The 18,234-nt window shown below is 50.5% G+C and overlaps 1 protein-coding gene across 1 annotated transcript; it reads right to left on the minus strand.

Moving 5' to 3' along the window:
- Window positions 1-567: 567 nt before the first annotated feature.
- Window positions 568-3,292, minus strand: LOC121542727 (ictacalcin). Its single transcript, XM_041852236.2, has 3 exons — window positions 3,203-3,292; window positions 1,278-1,420; window positions 568-1,002 (listed from the first exon to the last, which is right to left on the minus strand). Exons 2-3 carry the CDS (start codon window positions 1,413-1,415, stop codon window positions 862-864), a joined length of 279 nt encoding a protein of 92 aa, XP_041708170.1. The 5' UTR covers window positions 1,416-1,420; window positions 3,203-3,292; the 3' UTR covers window positions 568-861.
- Window positions 3,293-18,234: the final 14,942 nt, after the last annotated feature.

Genomic DNA, 18,234 nt, shown 5'->3' on the forward strand with positions numbered 1-18,234 from the left:
AATTATTTTTATGTAGCTGCTGCTCCCTCCCCCTACCTTCCTGTTCTCACTCGCGGCGATGATCATCTGGTGATAGACATGTACAAACTTCCTCGCGCAGCCTTGACTAAGATTAGGCGATTGCTGGACTATGGCTAATCTTAATTTTAATCTTCAGTATTGTCCTATAGGTTCTCTATGGAGACCTGAGATACAGTATCATTACTTGGATATTATCTTTGTTGTTTCATGTTGCTGGGTAGGAGGCTTCATCTTGGAGGTGGTTCTATATGTGGCTCTATTGGACTTTCAAGGTAACAGTTGACTTCCCGTATTCTTACTGGCTCTGGAGTAGATAACAGTATTTTGACGTAATTAAGTAGTCAACTATAGCGTATGCCTCATAACCCCTAATTTCATTGTATGTTTGGTTTACGTTGACATAATCAACACATTTTATTATTTCACCAGGTATCTGAATACAAAGGTAATCTTTGATTCATGTTGCTTGCTGTATCATATTTAGGACATACACAGGCAACCACACATGCACAAACACGCACACACTTGCACAAATGATAAGTCAGCTTTCTTCCAAACGTATTAAAATAGTTTATTTCATTTTTCACTTTAAACAAACCAAGGAGCTTCCTCTCTAGCTCATGAGATCGTAGCCTATATGTTTGTATTTGTACAGGTCAGTGTCTGTGTCCTTCACCTATGTGTGGTGTGTATAACCAACCCAACCCCTTTTCTGTGTGTGTGTGTAAACCTGCATCTCTGTCCCTCTGAACCTGCATTGAGGATCTTGCTAATCGTATAATTAATTAACTCATGTAGCAAGAGCTGCTGTTCTTTGGAGAGTGGCTAGGGAGAGCTGTTTCACTTCTTGGTGAAGAACTCATTGCACATCATGGTGAGGCAGGCCACCAGTGTGACGTACTCCTGGAAGTCCACACTGCCGTCTGCATTAGCGTCCAGATCTTTGAAGATCTTGTCAACCTTTGCCTGGTCAGTGTTTTTCTGTTATAGTGATCAGAGAGAGAGAGAGAGAGAAACATAGACAGAGAGGTAATGGGTGAGACTGAGTTCAGCAGTTAAAACTAGAGTACACACAGTTGTTATGTGTTTATAAAAGGTGTGAGAGATTAAGTTATTCTATTGGATGAGGTGGGGCATGTGTTTGTGATGTTCCGAGCAATTCAATATTTCAATAGTGTCTGTCTTTAGCAATATTGTATTTGGTAGTGCTGCTAATAAAGCATGATTGAACTGAACTGTTCCTAGGGTCCACTCACCCCCATGATCTCTCCAAGCTCAGCATTGAGCAGATCTTTGAGTTCTCCCTTGCTCAGGGTCGTCTTGTCACCCTCCTTGCCAGAGTACTTGTGGAAGGCTGCAATGAGCAATGCCATAGCCTGCTGGACCTGTGACATGGTGACTACAACACACACACACACAGACAGACAAATGTAGGTTATTAATTTACAGTATTATCAATGTTTATTATGATAGCAGGATGCTAGTGGACAAGATGTCCACGCACAGAGAGGGCAAAGTTGGGTTACTCTGTATTCACAGTATAATACATCTAATATTATCAATATTATGAATCATTTGATCAATTAAATTTTTTTTATGAAATGTGAAATCCCAGAAACTAAGTTAAAGGGATAAATGTCTTATTGTTGACTGAATAATCCAATTCAAGTCTACGTTATCTTACATCCGGGTTACCATTCCATAAATGTATGGGAAATAAAGTCATGTTGGCACTGGTTTAATCATGTTGTGTTTAAACATAAGGTTCAGGTTGAAAAGAGGGTTTAAAGAGTATTAACTGTTGCTGCACACAAAGCAAAGACTTAACTACACACACCACGCCTCACTACAGCAAACAAGTTCTACCTCTCTACCACAAAGGGAGGAAGAGAAAGAGAGGGGGAGGAGAGATGGAGAGCAACGCAACAGAGGCAATTAGCGAGGCAGAGAGAGAAGGAAGAGAGAGAGAGGCGGATATGGAGGGGAGAAAGGGAGAGAAGAGGGGGGTGAGTTGTTCAAACACAAACAGGCATGGCTCTAGCCAACGCCCTTGCATGTCTCTCTCATTAACTCTGGGGGCTTTTAAGGAGAGAAAGAAAGGATAGAGAGAGAGAGAGAGCGAGAGAGAGACACACAGAAAGACAGATGGGAGGAAATTGGTGGATAGGCTGAAAGGCAGGTTGGTAATTTTCAGGCAAACAATAACGTAGAAATCTCACAACCTCCCCCACCCCCTTTCTATCTAGTTTGGTTAAGGTGTGTCTCTTCACTCTGTCCCTTGACATATCTCCGCACTATGTATGGAGGATTCTCTCTTCTCTGCCTACCCATAATCTAGGTGGGGTGACGCTTCTGAGTTTAAGGAAGCGTCTGTAACGTAAATCACTCATTTAGCTGACCCTCCTCTCCAGAGTGACTTGCAGTAAGTGCAGTCAAATAAGGACGCTGAAGCAACCGTACAGTACAAGCATGCTAAGCACAAACATATAGTTGTATGGAACAATGCCAGTCACTGTGCTGGACTCCACTGATCTCTCTCTGAGTCACTGTCAGCTGCCCCAGGACTGGCAGGCAGCCGACCAGACACACCTTCTTACCCCCATCTGATAACTAGAAACACACTCTACTCACAGAATGGTTGGAGCGAGAGAGAGAGAGAAAGAGAGAGAGAGAGAGAGAGAAAGAGAGAGAGTTTATGGTAAGGACAGAGGGAAGGAAAGAGAGAGGGAGGGAGTGAGAGGGGGGTGTGGAGGATAGAAAGAGGTAGTGTTCTGCACTACGGAAGGATTGAGGGAGAAAGAGGGGAGGAGAGGAGGAAGAGAAGCGGGATTCTTCATCTAAACTGCGTAGTGCTCTGAGTAGCACCCGCACGTGTCTGAATGGACAGGCAGACAGAGTTACGCAGTCCGCAGAGCTTGGCTCCAGATCACAAACAGTGCAGACAGGCAATTACTAACTGTTGCAAAGTACACCCTGAAGTCATTCAAACTTTTGCAGTCAAGTATTAATCACTATAAAACATTAAACTACACACAATTGCAAATGAATGCTATAAACCACCCAATGAGAATGTATAATTCTGTGCATCTAACATATCAGAGACACGCAGCTAAAACAAACTGAAGCATTTTAGCAGCGAGGCACTCAGGTAAAAGTTTTTCTAGGTTTAGTTTTCACTCACCGAAGTTGTGCGAGGAGTTGGACAGAGTCAGAGAGAGAGGAATTTAGAGGGAGTGAGGAAGAGAGGGATGGGCTGTTGGTTTTAAACAGTGATCGCCACACCCCTCTCTCTCTCTTTCCCTGCCCCTCACCTCCCCTCTCCTCTCCCTGCCCCTCACCTCCCCTCTCCTCTCCCTGCCCCTCCCCTCCCCTCTCCTCTCCTCTCCCTCTCCCTTTCTCTTTATCTGAGGGAAATGGAAACTGCAATGTTCTGTTCCCTTCTTAATGTAAACTAGTGACTTAAGGTCCCTAAATGTTAGACTCTCATCAAAGAGTAATTTTTATCATCTCTCAGTTCCACCCTAAATATGTCATGCTAAATGTCTCACTAAATTATATTTACAAACAGAGCTTTTCACAGTAACACCCAAATTATACTAGGTATATTTACTTTCTAAAGTTAATAATTACTTCACATGAATGTATCACCATAGTAACCTAACTCCCCCTATAAAACAACAACAACAGAAACCTCAAAACACACAGAGAGGAGATATCCCTGCATATGTCTAATGTCTTTGAATGAGAGTGAATACCTCTTATTCTGACTGTAGTTATTCATCCAACAACTTTTCAGTTAAATGATTCTATAACTCATGTGATTGAACCTTACTATTCAAACTGCAGTGATTATAGTGTTTATTATGACATTTCCAAACTGGCCAAACTAACCAGTAGGGCTACCTTACTGGCTGACTGGTTCCATAGACCCCTCAGGGATATTGTGAATCGTACAATTCTAAAGTAGAACATCTTACTCATTTAATTTTTTCTCTCACCCCCGAAAACGGGATAGAGGTTTTGATTGAATGGGGCCTGTCAAATGACCGGACTAACAAATAGTTAAAGTGCTTTTCTATATAAATTCAGACACGTTTGTCCTGTTTAGCATGGCCATCTAGTGACTACAGGTGACACGCCCTATGAAACTACACATACATACAAACACATACAGGCACACACACACACACAACACCCTGTGAGCAGAGGCATCACACACATGGTGGTGTGACTTATTTACAGTGCTTGACTGAAATAGGTTCCAGTACTCATTTTGGGTGCCACTACTGTTTGTGTTTAGGTGCAGGAGCTCCACAATACTTTTGAGTTAATATTCTATAAGAGGAACAGGAGCTCAAGCAGTAGGCAATTTGAGGTGCCGGTACTCAGCTCCAGTGAGCTGCTGCCCATGTCAAGGACTGGTCATTTATCCTTTATCTCATGGGCAACACACCACACATAAGACTTTCACCTTACACTAGAGAAAGAGAGAGAGAGAGAGAGAGAGAGAGAGAGAGAGAGAGAGAGAGAGAGAGAGAGAGAGAGAGAGAGAGAGAGAGAGAGAGAGAGAGAGAGAGAGAGAGAGAGAGAGAGAGAGAGAGAGGACTTCATTTTGTTAGTATGCAACTAGGCAGGATAGTGATGGTCCCATTTTAAAGTACCACTCTAGTTCTACATCAATCAGTCTTGTGTGTGTGTGTGTGTGTGTGTGTGTGTGTGTGTGTGTGTGTGTGTGTGTGTATGTGTGGGTGAGTGAGTGTACGCGCGCCTGCTTGTGTGTAATAGCAGTCAGACTAATATCACATGCTTCTCTGAGGGGTAGGTGGTGTTGTGTGGGCATGATTACAGCAACAGGCACCACAAACACTCACTCACAACCATCACCACTTCCTGGAACCCATCTCAGCTCTAGAGAAAGAAGATTCTGAATAGAACCAAAAAGGGTTCTATGCTTGCTTCATACTGTATATGGCACCCCTTAAGGTTCAATAAAGAACCGAAATTGGTTCCATATATAATCCTATATGGAACCCATTTTGTTTCAGTGAAGAAGAACCCCCAGGGTTCTTATCAAAGAACCCTACAAAAGGGTTCTATGTAGAACCTTCAGAGGTGCCAAGCAATAGAACCCTTTTTGGTTCTATCCAGAACCAGTTTAGAGAAAGAAGAATGGAGTATCCCTGTTTGCCTTGTGCTCTATTGTCTGCCCAGCACAGTTAATGCCATAAAGCATATACCTTAATGATACTGATCTCCTCCAGCCCATCCTTAACATATCCCTGTACTGTACACACTAATATCCTCACTACAATGATGCCCTTATACCTGGCTGCACATTAACATCAGGTGTGTTTGTGAAAAGGTCAACTAGAGGGATATTAGTCTTTCTTTGCCATCCTCTCCTGTGTGTGTGTGTGTGTGTGTGTGTGTGTGTGTCTTTGTGTGTGTCCTGACAATGACAAACTGTGTCTGTGTAAAGGGAGTAAGGCTGTGTATTTGCATTAGCTTTTTAAATATTTGATTGGGAGGAAACTATATATGATGCCATGATGGTGTGTGTGTGTGTGTGTGTGTGTGTGTGTGTGTGTGTGTGTGTGTGTGTGTGTGTGTGTACAGCTGCTATAGTCACAGTGATTAAAACTGACCATCCTACCGATCCTTGACTTCGGCGATGTCATTTACAAAATAGCCTCCAACACTCTACTCAGCAAATTGGATGTAGTCTATCACAGTGCCATCCGTTTTGTCTCCAAAGCCCCATACACTACCCACCACTGTGACCTGTACGCTCTTGTTGGCTGGTCCTCACTACATATTCGTCGCCAAACCCACTGGCTCCAGGCTATCTATAAATCACTGCTAGGCAAATCCCCGCCTTATCTTAGCTCATTGGTCACCATAGCAACACCCACCCGTAGTATGCGCTCCAGCAGGTATATCTCACTGGTCATCCCCAAAGCCAACACCTCCTTTGGCCGCCATTCCTTCCAGTTCTCTGCTGCCAATGACTGGAACAAATTGCAAAAATCTCTGAAGCTGGAGACACTTATCTCCCTCACTAACTTTAAGCATCAGTTGTCAGAGCACCTTACCGATCACTGCACCTGTACACAGCCCATCTGAAATTAGCCCGCCCAACTACCTCATCCCTATATTGTTATTTATTTTGCTTATTTGTACCCCAGTATCTCTATTTGCACATCATCTCTTGCACATCTATCATTCCAGTGTTAATACTAATTGTAATTATTTTGCACTATAGCCTATTTATTGCCTTACCTCCATAATTTGCTACATTTGCACACACTGTATATATACTTATTTCTGTTGTATTTTTGACTTTGTTTTGTTTTACCCCATATGTAACTCTGTGTTGTTGTTTTTATCGCACTGCTTTGCTGTCACACCCTGGTTCGGGGACTCCATATGTTGAGCCAGGGTGTGTTTTTTTTAATTATTTTTTTATTTCACCTTTATTTAACCAGGTAAGCCAGTTGAGAACAGGTTCTCATTTACAACTGCGACCTGGCCAAGATAAAGCAAAGTAGTGCAATAAAAAACAACACAGAGTTACATATGGGGTAAAAAACATAAAGTCAGAAATACAACAGAAAATATATATACAGTGTGTGCAAATGTAGCAAGTTATGGAGGTAAGGCAATAAATAGGCTATAGTGCAGAATAATTACAATAGTATTAACACTGGAATGCTAGATATGCAAGAGATTATGTGCAAATAGAGATTCTATGTGGTTTATTTCTATGTTGGGGGTTCTAGTTTGTTGATTTCTATGTTTTGCCTGAGTGACTCCCAATCAGAGGCAACGAGTGTCAGCTGTGGGCTGGTTGTCTCTGATTGGGAGCCATATTTAAACTGTATGTTTTCCCTTTGTGTTTGTGGGTTTTTGTTCCGTGTTCGGTCATTGATACCGTGGACTTCACGAGTCGTTTATTGTTTTGTATTGTGTTTACACTTTAACTAATTAAAGTATGTTCGTTCATCACGCTGCGCCTTGGTCTCTCCCTGACGATCGTGACAGAAGAACCCACCATGCAACGACCAAGCAGCGTGTCCAGGGGCAGCTCTTGGGCTGGACATGGGAGGAAGCGCCGGGAGAAGAGACGGTGGAGGCGCGCCGTAGAGAGGAGCAGGCAGCCTGGACATGGGAGGAGATATTGGACGGTAAAGGGTCCTGGACTTGGGAGGAAATCCTGGCCGGGATGGATCGCCGGCCATGGAGTGAGACAGTGGAGAGGCGACGGAGAGAGGAACAACGGCGTGATCAGGGTCGTCGTCGGACGGTCGAGAGGCAACCCCAGAACATTTTTAGGGGGGGGCACACGGCATGAACGACGGGGCTGACGGGGGCAGAAAAGGGGCGGATCCAGAAGGCCACCAGGTTACGGATACACCGCCCTGTACGTCCTGTGCGGATGCCTCACACAGAGTGTGTGAGGGTAGGCATTCAGCCAGGACGGGTTGTGGCCGCTCTTCACTCCAGGTCTCCTATCCGTCTCCACAGCCCGGTTCGGCCTGTCCCTGCTCCACGCACCAAGCCTACGGTGTGCGTCGCCAGCCCGGTTCGGCCTGTCCCTGCTCCACGCACCAAGCCTACGGTGTGCGTCGCCAGCCCAGTCCGGCCTGTCCCTGCTCCACGCACCAAGCCTACGGTGTGCGTCGCCAGCCCAGCCCGGCCTGTCCCTGCTCTACGCACCAAGCCTACGGTGTGCGTCGCCAGCCCAGTCCAGCCTGTCCCTGCTCTACGCACCAAGTATACGGTGCGCGTCGCCAGCCCAGTCCGGCCTGTCCCTGCTCCACGCACCAAGCCTACGGTGTGCGTCGCCAGCCAAGCCCGGCCTGTCCCTGCTCTACGCACCAAGTATACGGTGCGCGTTGCCAGCCCAGTCCGGCCTGTCCCTGCTCTACGCACCAAGTACACGGTGCGCGTCGCCAGCCCGGCCCGGCCTGTTCCTGCCACTCGCACCAAGTATACGGTGCGTGTCGCCAGCCCGGCCCGGCCTGTTCCTGCCACTCGCACCAAGTATACGGTGCGCGTCGCCAGCCCGGCCCGGCCTGTTCCTGCTCTACGCACCAAGTATACGGTGCGCGTCGCCAGCCCGGCCCGGCCTGTTCCTGCCACTCGCACCAAGTATACGGTGCGCGTCGCCAGCCCGGCCCGGCCTGTTCCTGCCACTCGCACCAAGTATACGGTGCGCGTCGCCAGCCCGGCCCGGCCTGTTCCTGCTCTACGCACCAAGTATACGGTGCGCGTTGCCAGCCCGGCCCGGCCTGTTCCTGCCACTCGCACCAAGTATACGGTGCGCGTCGCCAGCCCTGCCCGGCCTGTTCCTGCCACTCGCACCAAGTATACGGTGTGCGTTGCCAGCCCAGTCCGGCCTGTCCCTGCTCTACGCACCAAGTACACGGTGCGCGTCGCCAGCCCGGCCCGGCCTGTTCCTGCCACTCGCACCAAGTATACGGTGCGCGTCGCCAGCCCGGCCTGTTCCTGCCACTCGCACCAAGTATACGGTGCGCGTCGCCAGCCCGGCCCGGCCTGTTCCTGCTCACGCACCAAGTATACGGTGCGCGTCGCCGGCCCCGGCCTGTTCCTGCCACTCGCACCAAGTATACGGTGCGCGTCGCCAGCCCGGCCCGGCCTGTTCCTGCCACTCGCACCAAGTATACGGTGCGCGTCGCCAGCCTGGCCCGGCCTGTTCCTGCCACTCCTGCCAGGGGTGCAGCCCGGCCCGGCCTGTTCCTGCCAGGGGTGCGAGTCGTCAGCCTGGTCCAGCCCGTTCCTGCCACTCGCACCAAGCCAGGGGTGCGAGTCGTCAGCCTGGTCCAGCCCGTTCCTGCTACTCGCACCAAGCCAGGGGTGCGAGTCGTCAGCCTGGTCCAGCCCGTTCCTGCTACTCGCACCAAGCCAGGGGTGCGAGTTGTCAGCCTGGTCCAGCCCGTTCCTGCCTCACGCACCAAGCCAGGGGTGCGCGTCGTCTGTCCGGCACAACCCGTGCCTGGGTCACCGGTGCCGTAGAGAGGAGCAGGCAGCCTGGACATGGGAGGAGATATTGGACGGTAAAGGGTCCTGGACTTGGGAGGAAATCCTGGCCGGGATGGATCGCCGGCCATGGAGTGAGACAGTGGAGAGGCGACGGAGAGAGGAACAACGGCGTGATCAGGGTCGTCGATCGGACGGTCGAGAGGCAACCCCAGAACATTTTTTAGGGGGGCACACGGCATGAACAGCGGGGCTGACGGGGGGCAGAAAAGGGCGGATCCAGAAGGCCACCAGGTTACGGATACACCGCCCTGTACGTCCTGTGCGGATGCCTCACACAGAGTGTGTGAGGGCAGGCATTCAGCCAGGACGGGTTGTGGCCGCTCTTCACTCCAGGTCTCCTATCCGTCTCCACAGCCCGGTTCGGCCTGTCCCTGCTCCACGCACCAAGCCTACGGTGTGCGTCGCCAGCCCGGTTCGGCCTGTCCCTGCTCCACGCACCAAGCCTACGGTGTGCGTCGCCAGCCCAGTCCGGCCTGTCCCTGCTCCACGCACCAAGCCTACGGTGTGCGTCGCCAGCCCAGCCCGGCCTGTCCCTGCTCTACGCACCAAGCCTACGGTGTCGTCGCCAGCCCAGTCCAGCCTGTCCCTGCTCTACGCACCAAGTATACGGTGCGCGTCGCCAGCCCAGTCCGGCCTGTCCCTGCTCCACGCACCAAGCCTACGGTGTGCGTCGCCAGCCAAGCCCGGCCTGTCCCTGCTCTACGCACCAAGTATACGGTGCGCGTTGCCAGCCCAGTCCGGCCTGTCCTGCTCTACGCACCAAGTACACGGTGCGTGCCGCCAGTCCGGCCCGGCCTGTTCCTGCCACTCGCACCAAGTATACGGTGCGTGTCGCCAGCCCGGCCCGGCCTGTTCCTGCCACTCGCACCAAGTATACGGTGCGCGTCGCCAGCCCGGCCCGGCCTGTTCCTGCTCTACGCACCAAGTATACGGTGCGCGTCGCCAGCCCGGCCCGGCCTGTTCTGCCACTGCACCAGAGTATACGGTGCGCGTCGCCAGCCCGGCCCGGCCTGTTCCTGCCACTCGCACCAAGTATGCGGTGCGCGTCGCCAGCCCGGCCCGGCCTGTTCCTGCTCTACGCACCAAGTATACGGTGCGCGTTGCCAGCCCGGCCCGGCCTGTTCCTGCCACTGCACCAAGTATACGGTGCGCGTCGCCAGCCCTGCCCGGCCTGTTCCTGCCACTCGCACCAAGTATACGGTGTGCGTTGCCAGCCCAGTCCGGCCTGTCCCTGCTCTACGCACCAAGTACACGGTGCGCGTCGCCAGTCCCGGCCCGGCCTGTTCCTGCCACTCGCACCAAGTATACGGTGCGCGTCGCCAGCCCGGCCTGTTCCTGCCACTCGCACCAAGTATACGGTGCGCGTCGCCAGCCCGGCCCGGCCTGTTCCTGCTCTACGCACCAAGTATACGGTGCGCGCTGCCGCCTCGGCCTGTTCCTGCCACTCGCACCAAGTATACGGTGCGCGTGCGCCAGCCCGGCCCGGCCTGTTCCTGCCACTCGCACCAAGTATACGGTGCGCGTCGCCAGCCTGGCCCGGCCTGTTCCTGCCACTCCTGCCAGGGGTGCAGCCCGGCCCGGCCTGTTCCTGCCAGGGGGTGCGAGTCGCCAGCCTGGTCCAGCCCGTTTCCTGCCACTCGCACCAGGCCAGGGGTGCGAGTCGTCAGCCTGGTCCAGCCCGTTCTGCTACTCGCACCAAGCCAGGGGTGCGAGTCGTCAGCCTGGTCCAGCCCGTTCCTGCTACTCGCACCAAAGCCAGGGGTGCGAAGTTGTCAGCCTGGTCCAGCCCGTTCCTGCCTCACGCACCAAGCCAGGGGTGCGCGTCGTCTGTCCGGCACAACCCGTGCCTGGGTCACCGGTGCCGTAGAGAGGAGCAGGCAGCCTGGACATGGGAGGAGATATTGGACGGTAAAGGGTCCTGGACTTGGGAGGAAATCCTGGCCGGGATGGATCGCCGGCCATGGAGTGAGACAGTGGAGAGGCGACGGAGAGAGGAACAACGGCGTGATCAGGGTCGTCGTCGGACGGTCGAGAGGCAACCCCAGAACATTTTTAGGGGGGGGCACACGGCATGAACGACGGGGCTGACGGGGGCAGAAAAGGGCGGATCCAGAAGGCCACCAGGTTACGGATACACCGCCCTGTACGTCCTGTGCGGATGCCTCACACAGAGTGTGTGAGGGTAGGCATTCAGCCAGGACGGGTTGTGGCCGCTCTTCACTCCAGGTCTCCTATCCGTCTCCACAGCCCGGTTCGGCCTGTCCCTGCTCCACGCACCAAGCCTACGGTGTGCGTCGCCAGCCCGGTTCGGCCTGTCCCTGCTCCACGCACCAAGCCTACGGTGTGCGTCGCCAGCCCAGTCCGGCCTGTCCCTGCTCCACGCACCAAGCCTACGGTGTGCGTCGCCAGCCCAGCCCGGCCTGTCCCTGCTCTACGCACCAAGCCTACGGTGTGCGTCGCCAGCCCAGTCCAGCCTGTCCCTGCTCTACGCACCAAGTATACGGTGCGCGTCGCCAGCCCAGTCCGGCCTGTCCCTGCTCCACGCACCAAGCCTACGGTGTGCGTCGCCAGCCAAGCCCGGCCTGTCCCTGCTCTACGCACCAAGTATACGGTGCGCGTTGCCAGCCCAGTCCGGCCTGTCCCTGCTCTACGCACCAAGTACACGGTGCGCGTCGCCAGCCCGGCCCGGCCTGTTCCTGCCACTCGCACCGAGTATACGGTGCGTGTCGCCAGCCCGGCCCGGCCTGTTCCTGCCACTCGCACCAAGTATACGGTGCGCGTCGCCAGCCCGGCCCGGCCTGTTCCTGCTCTACGCACCAAGTATACGGTGCGCTGTCGCCAGCCCGGCCCGGCCTGTTCCTGCCACTCGCACCAAGTATACGGTGCGCGTCGCCAGCCCGGCCCGGCCTGTTCCTGCCACTGCACCAAGTATACGGTGCGCGTCGCCAGCCCGGCCCGGCCTGTTCCTGCTCTACGCACCAAGTATACGGTGCGCGTTGCCAGCCGGCCCGGCCTGTTCCTGCCACTCGCACCAAGTATACGGTGCGCGTCGCCAGCCCTGCCCGGCCTGTTCCTGCCACTCGCACCAAGTATACGGTGTGCGTTGCCAGCCCAGTCCGGCCTGTCCCTGCTCTACGCACCAAGTACACGGTGCGCGTCGCCAGCCCGGCCCGGCCTGTTCCTGCCACTCGCACCAAGTATACGGTGCGCGTCGCCAGCCCGGCCTGTTCCTGCCACTCGCACCAAGTATACGGTGCGCGTCGCCAGCCCGGCCCGGCCTGTTCCTGCTCTACGCACCAAGTATACGGTGCGCGTCGCCGGCCCGGCCTGTTCCTGCCACTCGCACCAAGTATACGGTGCGCGTCGCCAGCCCGGCCCGGCCTGTTCCTGCCACTCGCACCAAGTATACGGTGCGCGTCGCCAGCCTGGCCCGGCCTGTTCCTGCCACTCCTGCCAGGGGTGCAGCCCGGCCCGGCCTGTTCCTGCCAGGGGTGCGAGTCGTCAGCCTGGTCCAGCCCGTTCCTGCCACTCGCACCAAGCCAGGGGTGCGAGTCGTCAGCCTGGTCCAGCCCGTTCCTGCTACTCGCACCAAGCCAGGGGTGCGAGTCGTCAGCCTGGTCCAGCCCGTTCCTGCTACTCGCACCAAGCCAGGGGTGCGAGTTGTCAGCCTGGTCCAGCCCGTTCCTGCCTCACGCACCAAGCCAGGGGTGCGCGTCGTCTGTCCGGCACAACCCGTGCCTGGGTCACCGGTGCCTAACCAGGTACCGGTCAACGGCTCCACTACGGAGTTGAAGCTAACCGCTCCTGCTACGTCCAGTCCAGCTCCAGCCAGCGGGGCCAGACCGGACCAGGGGCGCTATGGGGGGTTTGTTGGAGGGTGGTGGGCAAGGCCGGAGCCAGAACCGCCGCCGAGGAGGTATGCCCACCCAGCCCTCCCCTGTTTTGCTCTTTTTGAGGCGCGGTCGCAGTCCGCGCCTTTAGGGGGGGGTACTGTCACACCCTGGTTCGGGGACTCCATATGTTGAGCCAGGGTGTGTTCATTCTATGTGGTTTATTTCTATGTTGGGGGTTCTAGTTTGTTGATTTCTATGTTTTGCCTGAGTGACTCCCAATCAGAGGCAACGAGTGTCAGCTGTGGGCTGGTTGTCTCTGATTGGGAGCCATATTTAAACTGTATGTTTTCCCTTTGTGTTTGTGGGTTTTTGTTCCGTGTTCGGTCATTGATACCGTGGACTTCACGAGTCGTTTATTGTTTTGTATTGTGTTTACACTTTAACTAATTAAAGTATGTTCGTTCATCACGCTGCGCCTTGGTCTCTCCCTGACGATCGTGACATTTGCTTTATCTTGGCCAGGTCGCAGTTGTAAATGAGAACTTGTTCCCAACTGGCTTACCTGGTTAAATAAAGGTGAAAAAAAAAAAAATTAAGTGGCAGCTCTATGCTTGTTGTTATAGTGCTAAATGAGGGAGGGGCTGAATTAATGATTTCTATGGATACGATGTTATTAGCCCTCTACCTCTAGAGAGAAAGAGGGGGGAGAGAGAGACAGATAGAGATAGAGGGAAAGGGAGAGTGGGAAGAGAGGGGGGGGGAGAGGGGGAAGAGAGAGAGCAAGAGAGAGCGAGAGAGAGGGGGTGGGGGTGGAGTCAGGAGAATAAATTCAGTTAAGTTTGTGTCATTGTGTAACAAAGTTGGTGACTCACTGCAATAGAATTTCTCTGTGTGTGTGTGTGAGTGTGTGTGTGTGCCCCTGGGGCGGCTATTGTTTTATATCTTGACGACTTCACATTCTCAAACACAAATACTTTTGATCTGAATAAGACAACACAACAAACATAACAGCAGCAACATCTGACAGAGACTTAGTCCTGTTTTCTGGAACGTTTGGAAGAGATATTTCTTTAGGCTTTAGGACTCACATTCTTAGGCATGTACACACACACACACACACACACACACACACACACACACATGCAAGCAGACACACAGAAACGCACGCATTCACGCCTTTCATGTGGTTTGGGTTTGAGACTGGTTGATGTTTAAACATGAAACAGCGAGGATTTCAATTCCAGGGTGGGACAGCCAGTCTGATAGAAGACCTTTAGTTTAGAACCCCTTCTGGTCTGCCAGGGAGCGTAATAGTAGCGGTAGTGGAAAACTGTAATATAGTATCATCTATGAAGTGGGGAAATCCATGGGTTAAACAAATTATCTGGGATTTGAAAACACATATTTCAGCTGAGCAATAAATTATCCGACTGTAAGCTTCCCTGACACTCAGAAACTATCAATGACATTTCTGCTCCATTAAAACAAAATAAAATGTTACAAACAGAAAACATTGATCCTTCGTGTCAAAGATAGAACCAGGGAAGGGTTGACGTGGTACTGTACAGAAGGGAAAAAAGCAGAAAGCAAAGAATCCAACTGCCACCCACCACAGCATGGAACTACAATGAACTACAAGAGTATGACTGGAGCACAGCTGACCACAGGAATGCTCTTAACAGTACCAGTCTGGTCTGCTGCTCTGTTCAGGCTCTTACCCTGTAAAACTTTCTCAGCCAACTAACATTGACAGTCAGATATCTTAGACTTGTCTTGGTTTCATCGGTAGCAAAATACGACATGGTAACATTACTGTTAATTGCTGTCAATGGACATGGTTTACTAAACATCCACTACAGTTGGGATGTGTGTTGTGGATCTGAGGAGAGAAAATGTTTCACTACAACTAGTTTGGTGCCAACCTTAGGACCGTGTGTGTGTGTGTCTATGTGTGTTTTCAGAGTCAGCCAGAGGTTTATACATATGAGGAGGCTTAATTACAAATGGAAGAATCTGAGTGGAATTGGAACATGTCTTCAGCTAAATGAAAGACAGAATCTGAGTGAAATTGGAACATGTCTTCAGCTAAATGAAAGACAGAATCTGAGTGAAATTGGAACATGTCTTCAGCTAAATGAAAGACAGAATCTGAGTGAAATTGGAACATGTCTTCCGCTAAATGAAAGACAGAATCTGAGTGAAATTGGAACATGTCTTCAGCTAAATGAAAGACAGAATCTGAGTGAAATTGGAACATGTCTTCAGCTAAATGAAAGACAGAATCTGAGTGAAATTGGAACATGTCTTCAGCTAAATGAAAGACAGCATCTGAGTGAAATTGGAACATGTCTTCAGCTAAATGAAAGACAGAATCTGAGTGGAATTGGAACATGTCTTCAGCTAAATGAAAGACAGAATCTGAGTGAAATTGGAACATGTCTTCAGCTAAATGAAAGACAGAATCTGAGTGAAATTGGAACATGTCTTCAGCTAAATGAAAGACAGAATCTGAGTGGAATTGGAACATGTCTTCAGCTAAATGAAAGACAGAATCTGAGTGAAATTGGAACATGTCTTCAGCTAAATGAAAGACAGAATCTGAGTGAAATTGGAACATGTCTTCAGCTAAATGAAAGACAGAATCTGAGTGAAATTGGAACATGACTTCAGCTAAATGAAAGACAGAATCTGAGTGAAATTGGAACATGTCTTCAGCTAAATGAAAGACACAATCTGAGTGGAATTGGAACATGTCTTCAGCTAAATGAAAGACAGAATCTGAGTGGAATTGGAACATGTCTTCAGCTAAATGAAAGACATAATCTGAGTGAAATTGGAACATGTCTTCAGCTAAATGAAAGACAGAATCTGAGTGAAATTGGAACATGTCTTCAGCTAAATGAAAGACAGAATCTGAGTGAAATTGGAACATGTCTTCAGCTAAATGAAAGACAGAATCTGAGTGGAATTGGAACATGTCTTCAGCTAAATGAAAGACAGAATCTGAGTGGAATTGGAACATGTCTTCAGCTAAATGAAAGACAGAATCTGAGTGAAATTGGAACATGTCTTCAGCTAAATGAAAGACAGAATCTGAGTGAAATTGGAACATGTCTTCAGCTAAATGAAAGACAGAATCTGAGTGAAATTGGAACATGTCTTCAGCTAAATGAAAGACAGAATCTGAGTGGAATTGGAACATGTCTTCAGCTAAATGAAAGACAGAATCTGAGTGAAATTGGAACATGTCTTCAGCTAAATGAAAGACATAATCTGAGTGAAATTGGAACATGTCTTCAGCTAAATGAAAGACAGAATCTGAGTGAAATTGGAACATGTCTTCAGCTAAATGAAAGACAGAATCTGAGTGGAATTGGAACATGTCTTCAGCTAAATGAAAGACAGAATCTGAGTGGAATTGGAACATGTCTTCAGCTAAGTGAAAGACAGAATCTGAGTGGAATTGGAACATGTCTTCAGCTAAATGAAAGACAGAATCTGAGTGAAATTGGAACATGTCTTCAGCTAAATGAAAGACAGAATCTGAGTGAAATTGGAACATGTCTTCAGCTAAATGAAAGACAGAATCTGAGTGAAATTGGAACATGTCTTCAGCTAAATGAAAGACAGAATCTGAGTGGAATTGGAACATGTCTTCAGCTAAATGAAAGACAGATGAGAGTTGGGTTTCTCTCCACTCGCCACACCAGTCTCTTTTCTGCTCATTTTATTTCTCTGTCCCTGTACAGACGTATTTCAGGTATTATTTTGTGAACACTAAAGCTAAAGTCAACTTTGCTCTGCCCTCTCTAAGTACTCATAAACACTAAAGCAGGCCAACACCCACTACATGTGCAAAACCTGTTCTGCTGCCGTTTATTAGCTGTGTTTTTGGCTCTATGTGGTGCTGGAATAGAGTGAGAGCATGAATAACACCACTGATGTCATCACACTGTGTTGTGGTTATTGTAGTAGAGAAATCCATCCTTCCCTTTATTTAACCAGGTTCAATGAGAGCTGCAACCAGGGAACAGGCAATATGAGACATACTGTACATCAATGGTCTCTCTGTTTGTTCACTGTAGGTGCTGGTAAAACAGTGAGCTCTCTCACACACACGTACACATACACACACAAAAAGACGCGCATACAAACACAGTGGTGGAGAGACGGTCATGTTTACTGAAAAGGAGGGACAAGCTAGCAAGCTATATTGATGAAACTAGTGTGTATGTTTTGTATAGTGTGTGTGTGAGTGTGTGTGTGTGTGTGTGTGTGTGTGTGTTTGTGTGTGTGTGTGCGTGTATGTGAGTGTGTATGTGTGTGTCTGTGCTCCGTGCTGCTAAATGGCATATATTTTAATGTGTGTTTTTGTGTGTATGCGTGCATGCAATGTGCCGTGTGTGTATATGTCCGGCCACATCCATGTGGTATGAGTCATGAATGAGTCATGGTAGTCATGGTGTGTGCCTTTTGTTGGAAAACAGGCCTGGGAATATTTGTGTGCAGGGACTGAGACTCTGTCAGCTTCCTCTCTCTCTCTCTCGCTGTGGAAAACTACAACTATCCCCTCCCTCCCTCTGTCCCTCCTTCCCTCCTTCCCTCCCTTTCTCTAACTCCCCTTTTTTTTCTCTCCTTCCCGTTGTCTCTCTCTCTCTCTCTCTCTCTCTCTCTCTCTCTCTCTCTCTCTCTCTCTCTCTCTCTCTCTCTGCGCGCGCTCTCGCTCTCGCTCTCTTGTGCAAAAACAGAGGCAGTTGTTATGACTCTTCTTAAAGACTTCCTGATGCCAGTCCCTGCCCTCATGTCTCAACTGGCCATGCCAACTAAACTCCAACCCTCCTCTCACAACCTCCCCTGGCCATGCCAACTAACACCAACCCTCCTCCCCCAACCTCCCCCTGCCTCCCCCGAACTCCTGTGCCAGTCCCTGCCTTCCCATAACTCTTATAGCAGTCCCTGTCTACCCCTGGATGCCAAATACCACCCCTTCCCCCTCCCCTGGCACCTTGGCACGATAGCAGAGCTCACTGGTGCGAACACAGCAGCATAGCAGAGGATATCCTCAAAAGACACACCCAATTTCAGCCTATCTCTCTTTTTCTCTCCCCCAACTTGCCTAATTAGTTGAGAATGTAAAGCAATTTCTATAGCTCTCACTCACTCACACTCACTCAAATTATTTCTCTCACTCTGTTACTGTCTCTCATCTACCCCCCCCCCTTTTCTCTCTCTCTGTCTCTCTGTCTCTCTGTCTCTCTGTCTCTCTGTCTCTCTGCCTCTCAATTCAATTCAATTCAATTTAAGGGCTTTATTGGCA

The sequence above is a fragment of the Coregonus clupeaformis genome, chromosome 28 (assembly GCF_020615455.1).
Source record: "Coregonus clupeaformis isolate EN_2021a chromosome 28, ASM2061545v1, whole genome shotgun sequence".
Classification (NCBI taxonomy): domain Eukaryota; kingdom Metazoa; phylum Chordata; class Actinopteri; order Salmoniformes; family Salmonidae; genus Coregonus; species Coregonus clupeaformis.